This window comes from Vidua chalybeata, chromosome 24, assembly GCF_026979565.1.
Source record: "Vidua chalybeata isolate OUT-0048 chromosome 24, bVidCha1 merged haplotype, whole genome shotgun sequence".
NCBI classification, from domain to species: domain Eukaryota; kingdom Metazoa; phylum Chordata; class Aves; order Passeriformes; family Viduidae; genus Vidua; species Vidua chalybeata.
This window is the reverse complement of record NC_071553.1, coordinates 3,300,208-3,318,944: the sequence shown is the minus strand read 5'-3', so window position 1 is coordinate 3,318,944 and position 18,737 is coordinate 3,300,208. Positions and strand designations below refer to the sequence as shown.

General features: G+C 54.0%; 1 protein-coding gene across 2 annotated transcripts; it reads left to right on the top strand.

Moving 5' to 3' along the window:
• The first annotated feature begins 2,658 nt into the window (after nucleotides 1-2,658).
• On the top strand, nucleotides 2,659-17,662 carry IKBKE (inhibitor of nuclear factor kappa B kinase subunit epsilon). 2 transcript variants are annotated; one of them, XM_053963922.1, is made up of 20 exons: nucleotides 2,659-2,943; nucleotides 3,647-3,787; nucleotides 3,922-4,051; nucleotides 4,421-4,602; nucleotides 5,379-5,539; nucleotides 6,059-6,169; nucleotides 6,377-6,556; nucleotides 6,896-7,098; nucleotides 7,678-7,742; nucleotides 7,832-7,923; nucleotides 8,925-9,026; nucleotides 10,223-10,292; nucleotides 10,417-10,481; nucleotides 10,865-10,941; nucleotides 11,212-11,251; nucleotides 12,026-12,127; nucleotides 13,878-13,974; nucleotides 14,716-14,813; nucleotides 16,200-16,271; nucleotides 17,387-17,662. In XM_053963922.1, exons 1-20 carry the CDS (start codon nucleotides 2,857-2,859, stop codon nucleotides 17,418-17,420), a joined length of 2,109 nt encoding a protein of 702 aa, XP_053819897.1. In that variant the 5' UTR covers nucleotides 2,659-2,856; the 3' UTR covers nucleotides 17,421-17,662. The 2 variants fall into 2 exon arrangements, with proteins under 2 accessions (XP_053819897.1, XP_053819896.1); XM_053963921.1 differs by having other exon boundaries at nucleotides 10,369-10,481.
• The last annotated feature ends 1,075 nt before the right edge of the window (nucleotides 17,663-18,737 follow it).

Below are 18,737 nucleotides of genomic sequence, written 5' to 3'. Positions count from 1 at the left end.
TTCCAACCCAAACCATTCTTTCTGTGACCCAATGATTCCTGATTCCCCCAGCCTGGGCTCGCACGCAGCCACCACAGCAGGATTCCCCAGGGCAAACGCTTCCCTGGCAGTGACCTGATTGAAAAATGCTTAATCTTCATCATTTTCCTGTGGAGGATGGACCCCCAACTGTCTCAGGAAAGAGGATTTAAGATTGGGATTATGGATTGGATCATTATTTTATCATTACCAGCTTTCCCTATCTTGGTTTTTCCACGGGCCTTTTTCAGAGCCTGGAGGGGGAACGTGGCAGGGCTGTGTCATTTTGGCTTCCTTTTCTTAAGATTCGAAGGAATTACTTATTTTCAGTGAGGTTTGAAGTTTAACTGAGGCATTTTGTCCCCGCTGTCCCTGGGGTGAGCATCCCTGTGCTCCCTGTCCCACATCTCCTCGTGTAGGGATCAGCTGGAAATCCGGGATGTTTTTATTCCAAAATCACAGCAGCCTCTGTGGCACCACCCTAGAGCCAGCTGGGCACGCTGCTGGTACCTTTTTGTTTTTAAAACATGAAATAGGAGTCAGAGAGCAAGGGGGTGGTACAGATAACAAGGGATTTTTGATTTTCCCTTGGTCACTGTCCAGCAGAAGAGGTTGTGATTATCTTTTAAACCCTCATCAAACCACAGGCGGGTCCGACCCTCCCTCACAAACCCCATTCTGGGGGTTTTTAACAAAGAAACGCCGCGGTGAGTGCTGGGAGGGTTCGGCTCTCACGGACGTGTCACAGGTTTGTCACGGTGACACCGTGGGGACGCCACTGGGCTCGTGGGATTCTCGGGTTTTCAGACCCCAGGGACGAGGTCCCTGCTGCACCCAGAGCTCGCTGCTTCTCCTTTATTCTTCGGGCTTTGCTGCCACCAGCTGGAACAATAAATTCTTGTCACAAACTGCTTTCAAGGCCGGTTTTTTCTCTCCCAGCCAGATGTGCTGTCCCACCACACCAGGGTTTATCCCCTGTGGGCACATCCAGTCCTGGGGTTCACATGGGACTGGGGAGTCGGCTGGGAGGAAAAACCTGCGGATGGGGCAACCAGGGAGAGGAAATGAGCTGGGAATTTTAAAAGGATAGCAGAAGAAAGCATAAGGGGGCGAGTTCCCCCCTCCCAGCCGCGGGATTGGCCAGCACCGTGGGGACAGACTGACGGTCCTGTTTCACATGCATAGAAAATAAAACCAGACACAATTTCAAGAAGTCACCCCGGCCCTTTCTCTTCCTGTCAGCTGAGCTGCAGCAAAATGACTTCAATCAAAGTGATTTCGGGTTTCGTGTGGTTAAACCGACGTCACCGCGCTCCCGCAGCTGCCGGGACTCTGCCGTCCCTTGCCAGCCCCGGGCATCCCTGGATAACCCCAGGGAAAGGGCCAGGCTGAGGGCACCCCCAGCCAGCTCTCTGGAGGCTGTTCCAGGCACGCTCACCCGCGGGTGCGAAAATGAAGCTCAGCAGGAATTAAGGAACTAATTAGGGGTGGGGTTTGTGTGCAGGCTGGTGAAGTGGTGTCGATGTTTGGATGCCCCACAAGCTGATGAACTCTCAGACCTTTTTTGGTGCGGATGGAGCCTTTAGACACATCCACGCCAGCCTGGAATAATTCCTGACAGCGGGACCCCGATGCTGAGCTGGTCACGGTGAAGCCAGAGTGAGCAGGGACAGGAGCAGCCCCGCTCTGCCCTGTGCAGGCAGCAGAGTGCCCTGAACCCCACATCCTGCATCCCACCCTGCCCCACATTACATATTCCACCCTGCATCCTGCATCCCACCTTTCATCCCACATCCTGCTCTGCACCCTGTATCTCACCTGTGTCCCACATCCCACCCTGTCCTGCACTTCACCCTGCATCCCACATCCTGCTCTGCACCCTGTATGTCACCTGTATCCTGCATTCCACATCCCACCCTGTCCTACATCCCACCCTGCGTCCCACATCCTGCTCTGCACCCTGTATCTCACCTGCATCCCACCCTGTCCTGCATCCCACATCCTGCTCTGCACCCTGTATCTCACCTGCATCCCACCCTGTCCTGCATCCCACATCCTGCTCTGCACCCTGTATCTCACCTGCATCCCACCCTGTCCTGCATCCCACATCCTGCTCTGCACCCTGTATCTCACCTGCATCCCACCCTGTCCTGCATCCCACATCCTGTTCTGCACCCTGTATCTCACCTGCATCCCGCATCCCACATCCCACCCTGTCCTACATCCCACCCTGCGTCCCACATCCCCGACAGGGAGCCCCAACAGCTCAGTGCCAGCCTTGCCAGGCGATGCTGTGTCCGTGCCAGGGGTCAAGCACTGACCCCGTGCTGGCACAGATGACAAGGGCTGGACACCGACCCTGGACACGGATCCTGATCCCGCTCCGCTTCCCAAATCCCCGCCCCGGCAGTGCCGATGGCAGCCGGAGCTCAGCACCTTCAGCCGCCACCGGAGCTGTCCCGGAGCAGCCCGGCGTGCCGGGGGATGGCAGCCCGGCTGGGAAGTTTTATCTCGAGCAGGAAGCTGAGGCGTTTCCTCCTGCAGCGTGGCCGTGCTCGCCGGGCGGGTTTTGCAATCCGCGGGTTTCAGTTCCCGGGCGGGGAGGCGCCTCTCGCCCCGCGCTCCTCCGCTCCCGAGCTCTGGCATCTGCCGGGGTTCTGCTGCCAGCCCCGGCACGTCCCGGCCGGGCGGCTTTGGCAGCGCTGGGGGCTCGGTCCATGCCCAGCCTTGGCCCCGGTGCTGCCCAGGGGAGCGGCCGGCGATTCCCGCAGGGGTAAAGGCTGGGGCTCGGTGGGGTAAATCTCCCCCCCCGGGTGAGCCCCGCGCTTCCCGCTGGACATGCAGAGCACCCCCAACTACCTGTGGAGCACCGAGGACCTCCTGGGCCAGGGGGCCACGGCCTCTGTCTACAAAGCTCGCAACAAGGTGAGCGGGGGCAACTGGGGGGGCAGGGACCCCAAAACTCCAGAGCCCCGGTGCCCCCCATCCCTGCCGCCCCACGGGATACCCGAGCTCCGCTCCACTCGCCCACCCGGGAGATCCTTGCCTGTGGAGCAGCTCGGGCGCTGCTTTGTGTTTTATTTTCATTTTCCACCGAGCTCCTTCCCCTGCCCTGCGGGTCGAGGGCGGATTTTGGGGCGCTCACAGGCGGCTCCTGCTCCCGAGCGGCGCAGGGGGAAGAAGCTGCTGTTTTCCGGGGAATGCCCAGAGGTTTTGAAAACCCCATCCTTGGCCATTTGCATACTTCATGCAAACACTTGCCGGGCTTGGAGCGGGCTCTCCTCCTCTGCAGCCTTTGAAGTTTATTGAGCAAACTGCAGGAGCGGCGGCTGCGAGAGCGGGCTGGGAACATCCCCATCCCTCGGGAGCTGCCGGCCTGGGCTCCCCACGGGAACTTTTAGTGGGGCCGGACAAACAAACACAGCGACACGCAGCACGTGGGCACAGGGACAGGAAGAGCAGGGAGGTGAATAAGAGCGGTGTGTTTGTGCAGCAGAGCAGACGTGGTGCACAGGCATCATCTACATCCCGAGTGGCGTGTGGGAGCCGGGACAGAGCTCCTGGAGCTGCTTTGCACACGAACGACGTCACCTCGTGTTTTCATTCCCTCCTTTTGCTCTTTTCCCAGAAATCGGGGGAGCTGGTTGCTGTGAAGGTGTTTAACAATGCCAGCTACCTGCGGCCCCAGGAGGTGCAGATGAGAGAGTTCGAGATGCTGCGGAAGCTGAACCACAAAAACATTGTCAAATTATTTGCCGTGGAGGAGACAGTGAGTGGGAACCCCTCTGGGAAACCCTGGGGCTCACCAGCCAAGGGAGGGGACCTGCTCCTGCCTGGCTGGGGGGACGGGCCAGCTGCTGGGACACGGGGCTGGCTGAGCCCTCCTGGGCTCTCCCCCTGCAGGGCAGCAGCAAGCAGAAGGTGCTGGTGATGGAATATTGCTCCAGTGGCAGCCTGCTGAACGTGCTGGAAGACCCAGCCAATGCCTTTGGCCTGGCTGAGTCCGAGTTCCTCATCGTGCTGCAGTGTGTGGGTGAGTGTGGGGGTCGGGGGCCACCAGCAGGGCCTGAGACCCTCCAGCTGGGGACCCTGCAGTGCTGGGGACCCTGCAGGTACCAGCCCTGGGCAATGGAGTGAGGGGTCAGGAGCTGCACCCCGGAACAGGGTGGGGCTGAGCTCTGTGCTGAAGGTTTCTCCTCGCTCTGGGAAGCTGCTGTGGCAAAGGGCTGTGCCCATGTGCTCATCCCCTCCATCCCCCCAGTCACACTGATCCCCATCTAACTGCAACCACCGTGGGATTTACCCCCTGTCCAGCCCTTTTCTCATTCCTAAACTCAAACTGAGCCCCCTGGAGCCCAGTGGCCCAACTCCACACACAAATGCTGCTTCCCCCGTGTGCCAGTGGCAGGGATGAACCACCTCCGTGAGAACGGCGTCGTGCACAGAGACATCAAACCCGGCAACATCATGAGACTGGTGGGAGAGGACGGGCAGAGCATCTACAAACTGACGGATTTCGGAGCCGCCCGGGAGCTGGAGGATGATGAAAAGTTTGTGTCTGTCTATGGGACAGAGGAGTATCTCGTGAGTAGGGCATGTCCCAGGCTGGTGGCCCTGGGAGTCCTGGGGGGGCTGGTCCCTGTCCCTCAGTCCTGCAGCCGAGCGACTTGGAGAGCCTGGTCTGTGTTTTTGGAAGGGGAGGGGCTCAGTGCTTTGTGGAAGGGTTGCAGGTGATGGGTTTTGGGGAGGGCACAGAGCTCTGTTAGAGGTTTTTGGGAGGACCCAGAGCTCTGTTACAGGTGATGATTTTTGGGGAGGGCACAGAGCTCTCTTGCAGGTGATGGTTTTTGGGAGGACTCAAAGCACTGTTACAGGTGATGATTTTTGGGGAGAACCCAGAGCTCTGTTACAGGTTTTTGGGGAGGACCCAGAGCCCTGTTAGAGGTGATGATTTTTGGGGATGACACAGACCTCTGTTGCAGGTGATGATTTTTGGGAGGACTCAAAGCACTGTTACAGGTGATGATTTTTGGGGAGGACCCAGAGCTCTGTTCCAGGTTTTTGGGGTAGGACCCAGAGCTGTGTTCCAGGTTTTTGGGTAGGACCCAGAGCTCTGTTGAAGGTTTTTGGGTAGGACCCAGAGCTTTGTTGCAGTTGATGGTTTTTGGGTAGGACCCAGAGCTCTGTTGAAGGTTTTTGGGTAGGACCCAGAGCTCTGTTCCAGGTTTTTGGGTAGGACCCAGAGCTCTGTTCCAGGTTTTTGGGTAGGACCCAGAGCTCTGTTCCAGGTTTTTGGGTAGGACCCAGAGCTCTGTTCCAGGTTTTTGGGTAGGACCCATTTCTCTGCACTTCCCCTGCAGCACCCTGACGTGTACAAGCGAGCCGTGCTGCGCAAGCCGCAGCAGAAGGCCTTTGGTGTCACCGTGGACCTCTGGAGCATTGGTGTCACCTTCTACCACGCTGCCACCGGCAGCCTGCCCTTCGTGCCCTTCGGGGGACCCCGCAGGAACAAGGAGATCATGTAGGTGCCGTGCCCGGCTCTGGGTGGGGAGCTGGGGCTGTGCTGGGGGTGGCTCACTCTGGTTTAACCCCACGTGGCCTCACAGCCCCGCCAAGGGGCCTGTGGGGAGTGGTGTGTGTGCAGTGTGGGGCAGAATCCATGTCCCATTTGCCATGTTTTCCCTCCAGATGGGGTGCCTGGATGGGGCACTGAGCATGGGGGGCATCCCTGCCCATAGCAGGGGGTTGGAACCAGATGTTCTCTAAGGTCCCTTCCAACCCAGATAATCCTAGGATTCTGTAAAATGCATTCCTGTGACCTCCTGGCTAAACAGCTGGAAGGGGAAGCAGGGTTAGTGCTCACTTGGAAGGTTTGGAATGTTCACCTGCTGTATTTTCCCTCTGGGCACTTTCTTTTCCCTCAGTGAATCATGTCTTTCCCAGCACATCCACGCTCTGCCCTTTCCCTCCACCCGAGGGACGCAGTGCCCAAACAGAGCTCGCCTGGCTCGAGTCAGCAGCAACAATTCCCTTCCCACAGGTACAAAATCACCACGGAGAAGCCTCCTGGGGCCATTGCAGGGATCCAGAGGCAGGAGAACGGGAACATCGAGTGGAGCTACGAGCTGCCCATCACCTGCCGCCTCTCCACGTGAGTGTCCCTTGCTGGGGCTGCAGCTCCCGTGCCCTCAGACAGCACAGCGGGGGTTAACAAGGCAGAGAAACCTTTCATCTTCAGCTGTCACAGCTGTCAGACCAGAGCTCTGCTTTCCAGACAGGAAAAGGGAGTGCAGGGCAGGGCAGTGTTTGTGACTCAGGGTTACACCAGCCCATGCAAACCTCCCTTCTTCCCTTGCAGGGGGCTGAAGGACCAGCTGATCCCCATCTTGGCGAATATCCTGGAGGTGGATCAGGAGAAATGCTGGGGATTCGACCAGTTTTTTGCAGGGACCAACGACATTTTGCACAGGATGGTGGTGGACGTGTTCTCCCTGCAGCAGGCGTCCTCCCATCGCATCTACATCCACTCCTACAACACGTAAGGCTGGCTTAGAGAGAAATTTGGGAATGGAGCTGTGAGTTCCCCTCGCTTCAATAGGGGCACCTGGGGGCAGCACCATTCCCTTTGCACTGCTCCCAAACCAGGTTAAAACACGCCAGGCTCAAATCAGCCTTTGCTGGGAGTGCACTAACGGAGCTGTGGCACACAGAGAGCCCCAGGCAGGTCCAGGGCACTCTGCTGACCTTGTCTGATACTTTGCTAAGAGAAAACATCAACATCTTGGTATTTTGAGGGCAGCAGGCTGCTAAAGGGATGGAAATCTGTGTGCTTACCTCATTGCTTGTCCCCATCCTTTCCCTTCTTTCTCCGTTTCAGTACCACCAAGTTTTTAGATGCCGTCTTCAAACAGACAAATATAGTCCCTCACCACCAAGAATATTTTTTTGAAGGACACCTGTATGAGCTGGATCCCAATCTACAAGCTCATAATTTCTGCAAAACCACAGAGAGCAGCCCCCTGACTTTGCTGAGCACCTCGGAGCAGCCCGAGGACGTGGTGGGGATCCGGTACCGAGACCGTGAGTGTGGCTGGTTGGAGAGTGGCTGCTGGAAGGGGGATTTGTTCCAGTTATTATCCTGAGAGATTTCCCCTTTCCCAGCTGGGTGATGGGCCCATTTCCTGCATGATCCCCGCTCTTGGGGCCTGGGCAATGTTTGACCTGGATCCCAGTTCCCCCTGGGGTTCCCAGTTCTCCAGACTGGTCGCTTTTCCCACTGCCAGGTTGTGCCAGTCCCCATTCCCAGCAGTGACCCCAGTTCCAGCAGCAGGAGTACTGGTTCCCAGTGCCAATTCCCAGTCCTGATGCCAGTTCCCAGTGCCACCTCCCAGTCCTGCTTCTGGTCCCTGGAGCAGGATTAGGGGATTTCAGGGTCAGTTTTCCCCTGCCGTGTGCTGCCGCTCCACGGCCACGTGCCACTCTGGGCTTTGCAGGGAATTCCCGCCTTCATCCTTGCTCCCAAAATATCTTGGAGGGCTGCACTGAGCCTCCAACACTGCGGCTGAAATCCTGAGTGGCCACAGGGTTTATTTGGTGGGTGGGAGCTGCCCACAGCCACCAGCTGGGGACCAACCCCCCCGAGCCTGCCTGTCTTTGCAGCGGCGCTGGAGTTCCCAAAGTTCGTGCCCAGGGTGGACGTGGTGGCCGACTGCAGCGCGGCCAAGGTGGGTGTGTGTGCCAGGGCAGCCCCTGGCAGTGTGCTGGCAGTGCCCTGTGCCTGGCACAGGCGCTGGCAGTGCCCTTTGCCTTGCAGAGCGCCGTGGGTGCCGCTCACCAGACGCTGCGCGTGGGGCGGGCTCTGCGGAGGGGCCGGGAGCTGCTGGCCAGGGGCCTCCACTGGGTGCTGTGAGTGACAGAGGCGCTGCTGGGCAGGGCACAGGGGGACACAGCCTGCCCAGGGCTGGGCTTTCCTCAGTTTCCAGCCTCTTCCAGCCAGTGCAGACCAGCGGGGATGGTGGGGTAGAGTCCTGGGGGATTGGAGGGAGCAGGGCACGAGGGGCACTGTGTCCCCAGGGGGCTGCACCTGGAGGAAAAACTCCTCGGTGTTGTGAGGATGCTCCTGTCCTCTTTTGTTCCTTTTGGGTCACTTTTTTTCAGTTTAGGAGAGGCTGAGGAAAAGAACATAATAATAATAATAATAATAATAATAATAATAATAATAATAATAATAATAATAATAATAAAAATTATTATTATAATATATAATATGTAATATATAATATATAATATATAATATATAATATATAATATAATTATATTATAATATATAATAATATTATAATTATATAATATAATAATATATGTTATGTAATAATAATATTTTTAATAATATAGTAATATTATTATTGTATATATTATAATATATAATGATTTTTATATAATATTATTATATATAATAACATTATTATATAATAATAAATAATAATAATTATAATTGTTGTTGATGATGATGATTTTTTTATTATTATTATTATTATTATTATTATTATTATTATTATTATTATTAATCATCACTGTGTGCATCTATTGGAAATGTTCCTGCCCGGGACAGAGGGTTGGAATGAGATGAGCTTTAAGGTCCCTTCCCACCTAAACCATTCCATGATTCCATGATGAATTTCACTGCCCTCCCCCGCTCCTTTTGGGGCAGGGCAGCACGCAGAGGGTGAGAGCCCCTAAAACCAGCAGCCCCACCCAGTTTTAGGTTCATGCAGCCCCCAGTGTCTCAGAGCAGCCTGAGAGAAGCCACCAGCCCCATCCCCAGCCCCTTGCCACGCAGCTGGCCCCGGGCTGGCTCTGGGATTCCAGGGAGCCGGTGCTGGAGGGGCTCTTTTCTCTCTTGGCAGCGGGAACCTGAGGACGGAGTGCTGCAGGATTTTGGAGCAGAGGAGAGGGGCTCACTCCGTGCTCGCCTGCCTGCAGCTCACCCAGGGGAAGACACGCGTGCTGTAAGTGAGCTTTGCAGCCTCTGGGCTGTGCCTGGTGAGGTATGGGGCTCTCAAAGGTGCCTGGATAATCAGGAATAAGGAAAATGCCAGGAACAAGCTGATATTTTGGAGGTAGGAGGCTTTTTCACGGTCTGGGGAATGAGCCACTCTGGCAGTTTCTCCCTCTTTGCTTCAGTTTTTAATGATTTCACAGGAGGCCAGAGTTAGTCAGGACTGGCTCCTGCTCTGGGGTTTTCTGATTGCAGCCCTTGAGCAGGAAGGAGCCAGGGCTGCTGCCAGCTCCAGGGAAAGGAAAATTGTGAAAATTGGGATAAAATAAAGAGCAGGATGGCACCAGCTCCAGGACCCCATGGGGGTCTGGCCCCTATCACCAGCCCCATTCCCTGCAAACAGCCCTGGAGAGCTGGGCTGCATTCCCAGGGATCCAACATCCCACCAGCCACGGGGAGAGGTCCCATTTCCTTCCAGGAGTCTCCACTGAATTATGGAGAAACCCTGGGCTGCCCTCAACCTTCCCCTTGCCCACAGCCTCCTCCCCACCCGGCTGCCCTGGGCCAAGCTGAACCCATTTTATCTCCAGCAACCCACGGATATTTTGCTTTTCTGCAGCTTTTTTGTTGTTGTTGTTGTAGTGGAAAATTCTTTGCCGCTGGGTTGCTGTTCTTTCATTCTTTGCCATTTAGCAAAGTCTCTTAATTTCCATTTCATCTGAAGGAAAAAAAACAAAAAACAAAAAACAAAACAACAAAAACCCAGGGACACATGGTTCCCATTGAGTGCAGCCCTGGGGCTGGAGTGCCAAGAGCAGCAGTGCTGCAGCTGGCTGCTCTGGCTCTTCCAGCCCTTCCAGCACTGCATCAGGAAGATTTCTGCTGACTTAGCCCCTGTGCCACGCTCAGCCCGGAGCTCCCGTGCCAGCTGCAGACACACAGACAGCATCCCAGCTGGCCCGAAGCCAGTGGGTTTAAAACCAACAATTTTGGAACAAATCGGACGCAACAGGGCGAGTTTTTACCAGATCAGCACTTTTCATCTCCTGTCCCAGATCTGGCACTCTGAAATCTGGGTTGCTGCCCAAGGAAATCACTTTGCAGCCCCCCAGGACCCCAGCACGAGGTGGATTCCTGTGCCCCCAGTGACAGCTGCATCTGGATTGTTTCCTCCTTCAGGAATATTCATTTTCTGCCTTCCCTCAGGTACGAGGCCGTCCCTGCAGGCAGCAGGGGCCCAGCAGGGGTGGATGTGGTGAAGACAAGGCTGCAGAGGGTGAGGAGCATCCCCAGCCCGAGGAGCCCCCACGGCTCCCAGAGCAGCTGGTCCCAAGCTCTCCCCTCCTCTGCAGGTGGATGAGGAGCTCTCCCAGTGCTCCCACAGCATCTTTGACTTCCAGGGGGCACTGGATGGGATTTTGGCCGAGCTGGTGAAGGACAGGCAGCAAATGCACGAAGACAAAAGGTGTGTGGTGCAATCCCTGGTGCCACTTGGCTCTCCCCAGCCAGGGGATGGAGCATTCCCCTGCCAGGCACAGCCACCCCACGGGGTGATGTCCCTGCTCCCAGGCACGGGCAGCAGGTTTGCATTCCACCCCGCAGTGATAACTTCACTCCAAAATGATGATTCCACCCCGCAGTGATAACTTCACTCCAAAATGATGATTCCACCCCGCAGTGATAACTTCACTCCAAAATGATGATTCCACCCCACAGTGATAACTTCACTCCAAAATGATGATTCCACCCCGCAGTGATAACTTCACTCCAAAATGATGATTCCACCCCAGCCTTACCCCCTCCCTCCCTCCCGAGGGGCCTCACGCCCCCTTCCCCGTCCCGTTGCAGCATCCAGCAGATGGAGTGCTGCCTGGAGAAGATGCAGGTGATCCACAAGCAGTTCAAGAAGGCCAGGACGTGTCTGAGTGAGTGCTGGGGCCGGGGGCACGGGGCAGGAGTGTCCATGGGAAAATGGATGGTTTCGTTTTGCTGGCATCAGCAGTTACTTCGTGGAACCCTCGAACCACAGAACTGGGCTGGAAAGGACCTCGCAGAGCTTCAGTTTCTGTGTCCTGACACTGGCCCCAGGGGCTGAGCCAGGAAAATCCCCTTCAGCCACCTCTGTGCCTTGTGGAATCGCCCGTTCATTGGGCTGCCAGCAGGAAATGTGTGGTGATGGTGTTTTTCCTCCCCAGGGCTGGGCTACAACGAGGAACAAATCCACAAGCTGGATAAGTGAGTCCCACCCCTGTCCCCTCCCCAGGAGCTGCCCTTGCTGGGGCCAGGCCGGTGCTTGGTGGCTCTGATTGGGTCCCAAAGGGATAAAAATTGTCCCTGGTGCTGCCAGGAGGGTTCCTGTGCTGGCTCTTCCTTGCAGGAGCTCTCCCAGTGAAGGTTTCAAGCCCTGAACTCTTTCAGATGAAGCTGTGGGAGCAGCTCTGCAGAGGTGGGGACAGGGAGCTGCCCTGGGGCACATCCCTGTGCTGGGATAGACCCATGGCAGGCTGTTGCTCACACAGGACTCGGTCTGAAGCCTTTTTTTTTCACTGAAATGCTGATTTAGGAAGTGTCCCTGCTTCCCTCTCTGCTTCACTTCCCGTGGCAGTGAAGTGCCTGGTGGCTTTTGTACCTTCAAGAATCCTCCTTTCGGTTTCCACCGAGACCAGGGGAATTTAGCACAGGCAAAAACACAATTCCCACTCGAGCGTGCAGCAGGGAGGGTGAAATCCACAGACTCCTTGGTCTCACTTAATGCTCAGTCTAACCTTGAGCATTTGCCAGAATTCCAAGGCAGAGCCTTCTCAGCAGTGCCCTGGAGGGGGCACAGGGGGCTGAGTCCCCCAAAAGCTCCCTCTCCATCACAGCCAGGCTTTGTTTTCTCTGTAACTCCTTGCTGAGCATCCAGCCCCTCTTTCTCCACCCAGGAGGCAGCTTTGGGCCTCCTGTGATGTTCCTTTTCACACCTGGAAGGAAATGATGGCGCTTTCTCTCTCTTATTCCCGGGTTTAGGCTGAATTTGGGGAACCTGGCCAGGAGGGTTCTGTCCATTTTCCAGAACGACTGTGTCCAGCAGTACCAGGAGGCCCTGGCGCTGCACAGCAGCAGGATGAGGTACCAGCCCCCCCTCCAGGGATTTGGGGTTTTGTAGGAACCCACCAAGGATCAGGGCTCCCAAGTGCTCTCTGCTATGGATCGAGTGTGGAGATGGAAATGGGGATTTTGGGAAATGCTGAGGGACTGCACAGGGGTGAGAAGCCCTCACACAGCTCTGTGAAATCCCACTGTGTGGGCTGGCTCCTGTCCCATAGTTCTGCCCTGCTATTTTAAGTTTATATTTTAAAAAGCTTATATTTAAAAATATTATATTTTAATATAATATAATCTTAATGTTACAAATGTATGAAAATGTTAATATAATTTTAATATAAAATATTATATTTTATTATAAAATAATCTATTTTTTAAAGTTTCTATTTAAATTTTTATATTTTAAAAAGCCTAACCCTAAACTTGCAGCTGGAGTTCAAGCAGCTCTGGCCTGCGGGGAGAGGTTATTTTATCAGGACAGAATTGCTATTGAGACAGAGAGATCTACTCCCTGGGAATGATTTCCTGCTAAACGGTGCTTGGGGAATAATGCAAAGAGCAAATTACCCCGCGGTGATTGAGAGCAGGGAGGGGGAGGCTGGTGGTGCAAAAATTGGATTTTCATGGCAAGGTTGCTCTTGGAGAGGAGCAGCCTCCCCTGGGCTGCCGGTGTGGGTGGAGGGAGGAGGAGTTTCTGGAATACCTTACAATTAAACCCATTTTTGACCCGATCCCGTTTCTGGTGGGGAGTAGCCCTGGGCTGGATTTACAAGCGGGGGGGATTTTTAGGCTGGAAGTTTGATTTGGATGCTCAGAATTTCTCCAGGAGCTGAGGGCAGGGTCTGCCCTGTCCCTGTGCTCTCCCTGCCTCCTCCTGGCCTTTTCCCTGCCCTATCCCAATTTTCTCCCAGTCTTTCCCCATCCTTCTCCCATTCCCAGCCCCAGCTTGTCCCAGCAGGGGTTTCTGTGCTGCCAGCCCTCACCCAGAGGCAGGTTTCACTCTGAGGACAGGAACTGTGTCCCACAGTCTCCTCATCACACCACAGGCAATGAAATCCCCCTCAGTTTCTGTGGGAATTCCGTCTTGGATTGGGATTCCCCCCTGGATGTGGGGCCCCACAAAATCCATGCAGTGCAGGGCACTAAAGCAGGGTTTTACCTCTGCTCACAGGGAGGAAAAATCCTTCTCCACGTTTTCCTGGGGTATTTTTGTACCTGTTTTCCTGTCCTCATGGAGAAAGCACCATGAGTCACAGCTGGATATTTTTAATTTCTCGTTACTTCAGTTTTAATTGTCCTGTTTTGTTTCCTGCCAGGGTGCGTGGGGTGGTTTTTTCTGGGGAAAAAAGGTGGATCATTCACCTGAAACATTCTTTCCTTTGTTTTTTTAAACCCAAACCAAACATTTTTATTTTTTTTTAACACAACTCCTGCTGTGCCTGCTGGGTGTGGAGGGGCCTTTTTTTGGGTAGGAACAAGAGGCCCAGCCTGTGCTGGGTGAAGTGATAGGCCTGGGCTGCCTCATTTGCAATCAACTTTCCCTGATTAATTAGCTCTTAGTGCTGTTTGGATAACCTGGCCTGTGGTGGCTGCTGGAGCTGCAGCTGCAATTACAACGTGCCCTGACTCATTTGCTCCCCTTCAGGATTTTGAACCCAGCCAGGTCTGCAGAAAGCAGCGTGCAATTAAAACACACACAAAAAAAAAAAAAAAAAAAAACGATGCTACGCGTTGACTGGGAGCTTTGACATAATTCATAATTTTCTCTTTCCAGGAAAGTTTGTGAGATAAAGAAGCAGCTGAAGAGGCTCAGCAACCGCATCAGTGCCTGCAGTGTGGAGATGATGGAGTGCCAGGACTGCCTGCAGGGCGTAGGTGTCCAGGGCTGCAGCTCCACAGCCTCCTCCTGCTCCCTGCCAGGCTCCAGCAGCACCATCGGGGGTTTGGAGCCCCTTGCTGCAGTTTTTTGTGGCTGATCCGAGCTGGAGGTGGTGTTTTGTGTCAGCAGGGAGTGGGGAAACCTTTGGTAAAGGCGCTGCTGGTGCCAAGGATTGCCTGGCACGGGGGGTCTGTGCCCAATAAATGGGAATTGCAACAGGAGGAAAATGCAGCTTCGCCTCCAGCTGCCACAGCAAAGCTGCTGGGCTGGGGCACAGCCCCTGCTACTGTGCTGGTCCTTGGGTTATTTTATTTATAATTTGTCCAGGAGCAGTGCTGGGCGTGACTCCGTGGGTGCCACTGAGTGTTTGGCCCCAGGTCAGCCCCAGGGACAGCCCCTGGTGTGGGCACTGCCAGGACACTCCATCTCCATCATCTCCATCTCCATCTCCATCTCACCCCAATCTCCATCTCCATCATCTCCATCTCATCTCCATCTCCATCTCCATCTCCATCTCCATCTCACCCCAATCTCCATCTCCATCATCTCCATCTCCATCTCCATCTCACCCCAATCTCCATCTCCATCATCTCCATCTCCATCTCCATCTCACCCCAATCTCCATCTCCATCATCTCCATCTCCATCTCATGTCCATCTTCATCTCCATCTCCATCTCATCTCCATCTCATCTCCATCTCATCTCCATCTCCATCTCCATCTCATCTCCACAGGCTCTGGACAGGCTTCTCCAGGTGGAGAAATGGAATTTGGCTCCTCCTGCACCTTCCCCCGTCCCCCTGAGCCAGGCCCGCCAGGAGATGGCTCTGCGGTGAGTCCTTGGTGTTGGATAGCACTTTTTTTTTTTTGACTCAGAGATAATTTTTATTCCATTTCCAGTCTCAGTTGAAGGGTGAGACAATACAGATGTCACAATTCACGCCATCACAATCAGAAGCTGATTATTTCCTAATTACAAAACATGATAAGCATTTCTTAGCTTATTAACTTTTTGCCACACCATGCTGTAAGTGCCTTAAAGCAAATCATCTAAAACTACCCCTCGGGGGTCCCCTATAATACATCTTTCACAGTTCTATTTCTCCAAAGTATCTAGTCTTATTTGCAAGGCCATCTTTTGAAACTTTTTTCTAGCTCCATTTCTCTCTCAACAGTATCTATCTGATTCCATAACATTTCTAAGTCAGTGTTTCTTATCTCAAAGTTTGCATGCTGTGCATCAGACCCTGAGAACTCTCCACAAATCCATTCTCCACACTTGGGAACAGGGGGATGGGGACAGCCCAGCTCCTCCAGGGGGACAGAACCTCCTGCTGCTCATCCTCAGGAATGAGCTGAGGGTTCTGTGTCTGCAGGGCTGGAAAGCTGTGACCCTGCAGGGTGTGATCCCTGCTCGGTGCCCTGTGGGGCATCCCAGCCCTGCAGCAGGAGCTGCTCCCATGGGAAGCAGGGACTGAGCAGTGCAAATTAGGGTTGGATTTGCCCCTGTGATGCAGGAATTAGGGCTGGATTTGCCCCTAAAGATGCAGGCATTAGGGCTGGATTTGCTCCTGTAGGTTGCAGGAATTAGGGCTGGCTGTGTCCCTGCAGGATGCAGGAATTAGGGCTGGATTTGCCCCTAAAGATGCAGGAATTAGGACTGGCTGTGCCCCTAAAGATGCAGGAATTAGGGCTGGCTTTGCCCCTAAAGATGCAGGCATTAGGGCTGGATTTTCTCCTGTAGGTTGCAGGAATAAGGGCTGGATTTGCCCCCATAAAATGCAGGAATTAGGGCTGGATTTGCCCCTAAAGATGCAGGAATTAGGGCTGGCTGTGTCCCTGCAGGATGCAGGAATTAGGGCTGGATTTGCCCCTGCAGGATGCAGGAATTAGGGCTGGATTTGCCCCTGCAGGATGCAGGAATTAGGGCTGGATTTGCCCCTGCAAGATGCAGGAATTAGGGCTGGATTTGCCCCTGCAGGATGCAGGAATTAGGGCTGGATTTGCCCCTGCAAGATGCAGGAATCAGGGCTGGCTGTGTCCCTGCAGGATGGAAGAATTAGGGCTGGCTGTGTCCCTGCAGGATGCAGGAATTAGGGCTGGATTTGCCCCTAAAGATGCAGGAATCAGGGCTGGCTGTGTCCCTGTAGGTTGCAGGAATTAGGGCTGGATTTGCCCCTGCAGGATGCAGGAATCAGGGCTGGCTGTGTCCCTGCAGGATGCAGGAGCTGCTGGAGCAGATGAGGTCGGTCGCCTGCGATCTGCAGCTCAACAACAGCATCATCGAGCGGTGAGTGAGAGCGCCCCGAGCTCTGCCCCGAGCAGGGATCCCTGCTCCTGCCTCCAGGGATGAGCCCGAGGCTCCGGGTGGGCTCTCTGGGAGCCGCCAAGCGCAGCCACCGGCACTGCTCGCGTTTTTGACTGCATCGTGGTCTGGCAGCAGCAGAATTTCTCTTTCTTGGAGTTGTAGCCAAGAATTTCTCCATCATTTCTTTCCCCTCTTTCCAGCCTTGTCCCAGTGCTGGCCAGCACTGACTGCTGTTCACTGCCATGGGGAACTCAATACAGATTTTTCTGTATGAAAATCTCTGCAAAACCTATGATTTTTTTCCCCCCTAATATCCAATTTAAACCTCCCCTGGTGCAACTTGAGGCCTCTTATCACAGAATCACAGAATCATGAGGTTGGAAGAGACCTCTAAGATCATCGAGTCCAACCTATGCCCTCACACCTCAACTAGAGCACAGCACCAAGTGCCATGTCCAGTCTTTTTTTAAACACATCCAGAGATGATGATTCTACCACCTCCCTGGGAAGACAATTCCAGTATTGTCCTTTCGGTGAAATTTTTTATTATCCTTTCGGTGAAATTTTTTATTATCCTTTCGGTGAAATTTTTTTTCCTAAAAAAAATTTTAAAGCAAACTTTTTTTTTTTAAGCAAAATTTTTTTCCTAATTTTTTTTTTCCTAAAAATATCCTGTCACTTGTTACCTGGGAGAAGAGACCAACCCCCACCTCACCACAGCCTCCTTCCAGGGAGTTGTAGGGAGCAATAAGGTTGCTTTATTGAGCCTCCTTTTCTCCAGGGTAAACACCTCCAGCTCCTTCAGTTGCTCCTCACAGGACAAGATTTCCAGCCCCCAGATTAAAGCAAACCTCTGGGTTTGCAGACAGGAGAGGTGTTGGTGTGGTTGTCCATTTATTCAGACTGAGAAAAGCTGGGAATCACCCCCGTTTTTCTTTTCCTCCCCTGCATCCTTTTCTCGAGGCTCTGAATGCAAACGGACAGTGGGAATATGTACAGCAGCACGTCCAGGAGTTTTAAAAGACAAAACCCAAGGAATTGGGAATTGAGCCCTGTTTTTAGGACCACATCTGGCCTAAATCCTCTTGTCCCTGCAGGTTGGGTGGGGCTGCTCCCACTCCCAGCGTTTGAGGGGCATGGTGAAGGTGCAGCTGCTGAAGCAAAAGCGCTTCCCAGCACAGGGAATTCACAGCGCCTGGAGCGACGGAGCCGTCGGATTTCTGTGCCCTGGGAGCTCTCCGTGTCCTACCTCTGTGCTCCAGCACTTTGCATGTTCTCCCCCATCAGCCCCGAGTGCCCTGAGCCTCTGGAAGTTTGGCCAGAATATCCAGTGGGGTTCTATATTTTTCTTTTTTAAAAAAATTCTGGAAGGACTCGGTGTTTTCGTGGTTTCTCTGCATCACTGTGTCAGATGAGGAAGAAGAAGAGCTTTAATCTTACTTATTTAGGAATTATTCCCACTTTTAACGTGCTGGAGTGGGGCAGGGGGGTGCTGGTGGCTGTGAGTGCTTGGAGATGCCCTGGGAAGACATTCCCAACCCTTCCCTGCTCCAGAGGAAGAGGATGGAGGAGGAGCACGTCCCTCCCACCTTGTTGTCCCTCGGGAATCACAGAGAGAGCTGTGGGAGGGCCCTGCTGACCCAGCCCTTTGTTAGGGACAACCGTTCTGCTCTGGTTTCCCGACTGTTTTTTGATCTCAGGGCTGATGAGGAGCCGTAATTCCCTGGTTATCAGCCAGGGCAGCTGATGTCAGTGATATCAGCTGATATCAGTGCGGAGCAGCCATAGGGATTGCCAGGATCTGGGAGTGGGAGATGGGAGCAGGAGATGTTGGTGGGAAGGCTCAGCCACGCTGCCCCTCAGCCTCTCCCATGGTGATTTATGGGCTTTCCCCCCATCCCACACCCCCATCCCCAGGGAGCAGCATCCAAAGCCGGGCAGGGTGGCAGATCCCACCCTGCTGGGCCCATCCCACCCATCCTGGCACATCCCAGAGGCGGGACACATCCATCCATCCCTGCAAAGGCAGCGAAAGGAAGGAGGAGCAGCAGCTGCAGGGCTGTGCCCGGCCTGACTTTCTTGTAGGAACACGCTGAGGGTGCCCAGGAGCCTCCCCCGCCCAGGAAACCTTTCCCCGGTGGAATTTGGCACCAGAGCTCCCCATTCATTTTAATTATAAAAACCAACATCCTGAATGTCAAACCCAACTGTTTGCTGTGCAGAGGTGGAGCTAATCCATCCCTTAAAAGCTTTGCTCCTACGAATTATTTCCTGGGATTCGCCTGGGTTTTCTAATGGACGTTATTTTGAATCCAGGCAGGATTCACTGGTGTTCTTGTAGGAGCAGGGCAGGCAGCCCAGGCAGGGTCCCTGCTGCACCTCCTGGCATTCAGTGGAGCTGCACTGACTCGCACCAGCTGAGCATTTGACCTGGAACATGTTTGGCTT

Excerpts from the sequence above, each read along its gene's own strand:
- IKBKE (XM_053963921.1), top strand. The coding sequence starts at position 2,857 with ATGCAGAGCACCCCCAACTACCTGTGGAGCACCGAGGACCTCCTGGGC. Across the intron at positions 4,603-5,378 it reads ATGGGACAGAGGAGTATCTC|CACCCTGACGTGTACAAGCG; the intron begins GTGAGTAGGGCA and ends CTTCCCCTGCAG. Across the intron at positions 11,252-12,025 it reads CAAATCCACAAGCTGGATAA|GCTGAATTTGGGGAACCTGG; the intron begins GTGAGTCCCACC and ends TCCCGGGTTTAG.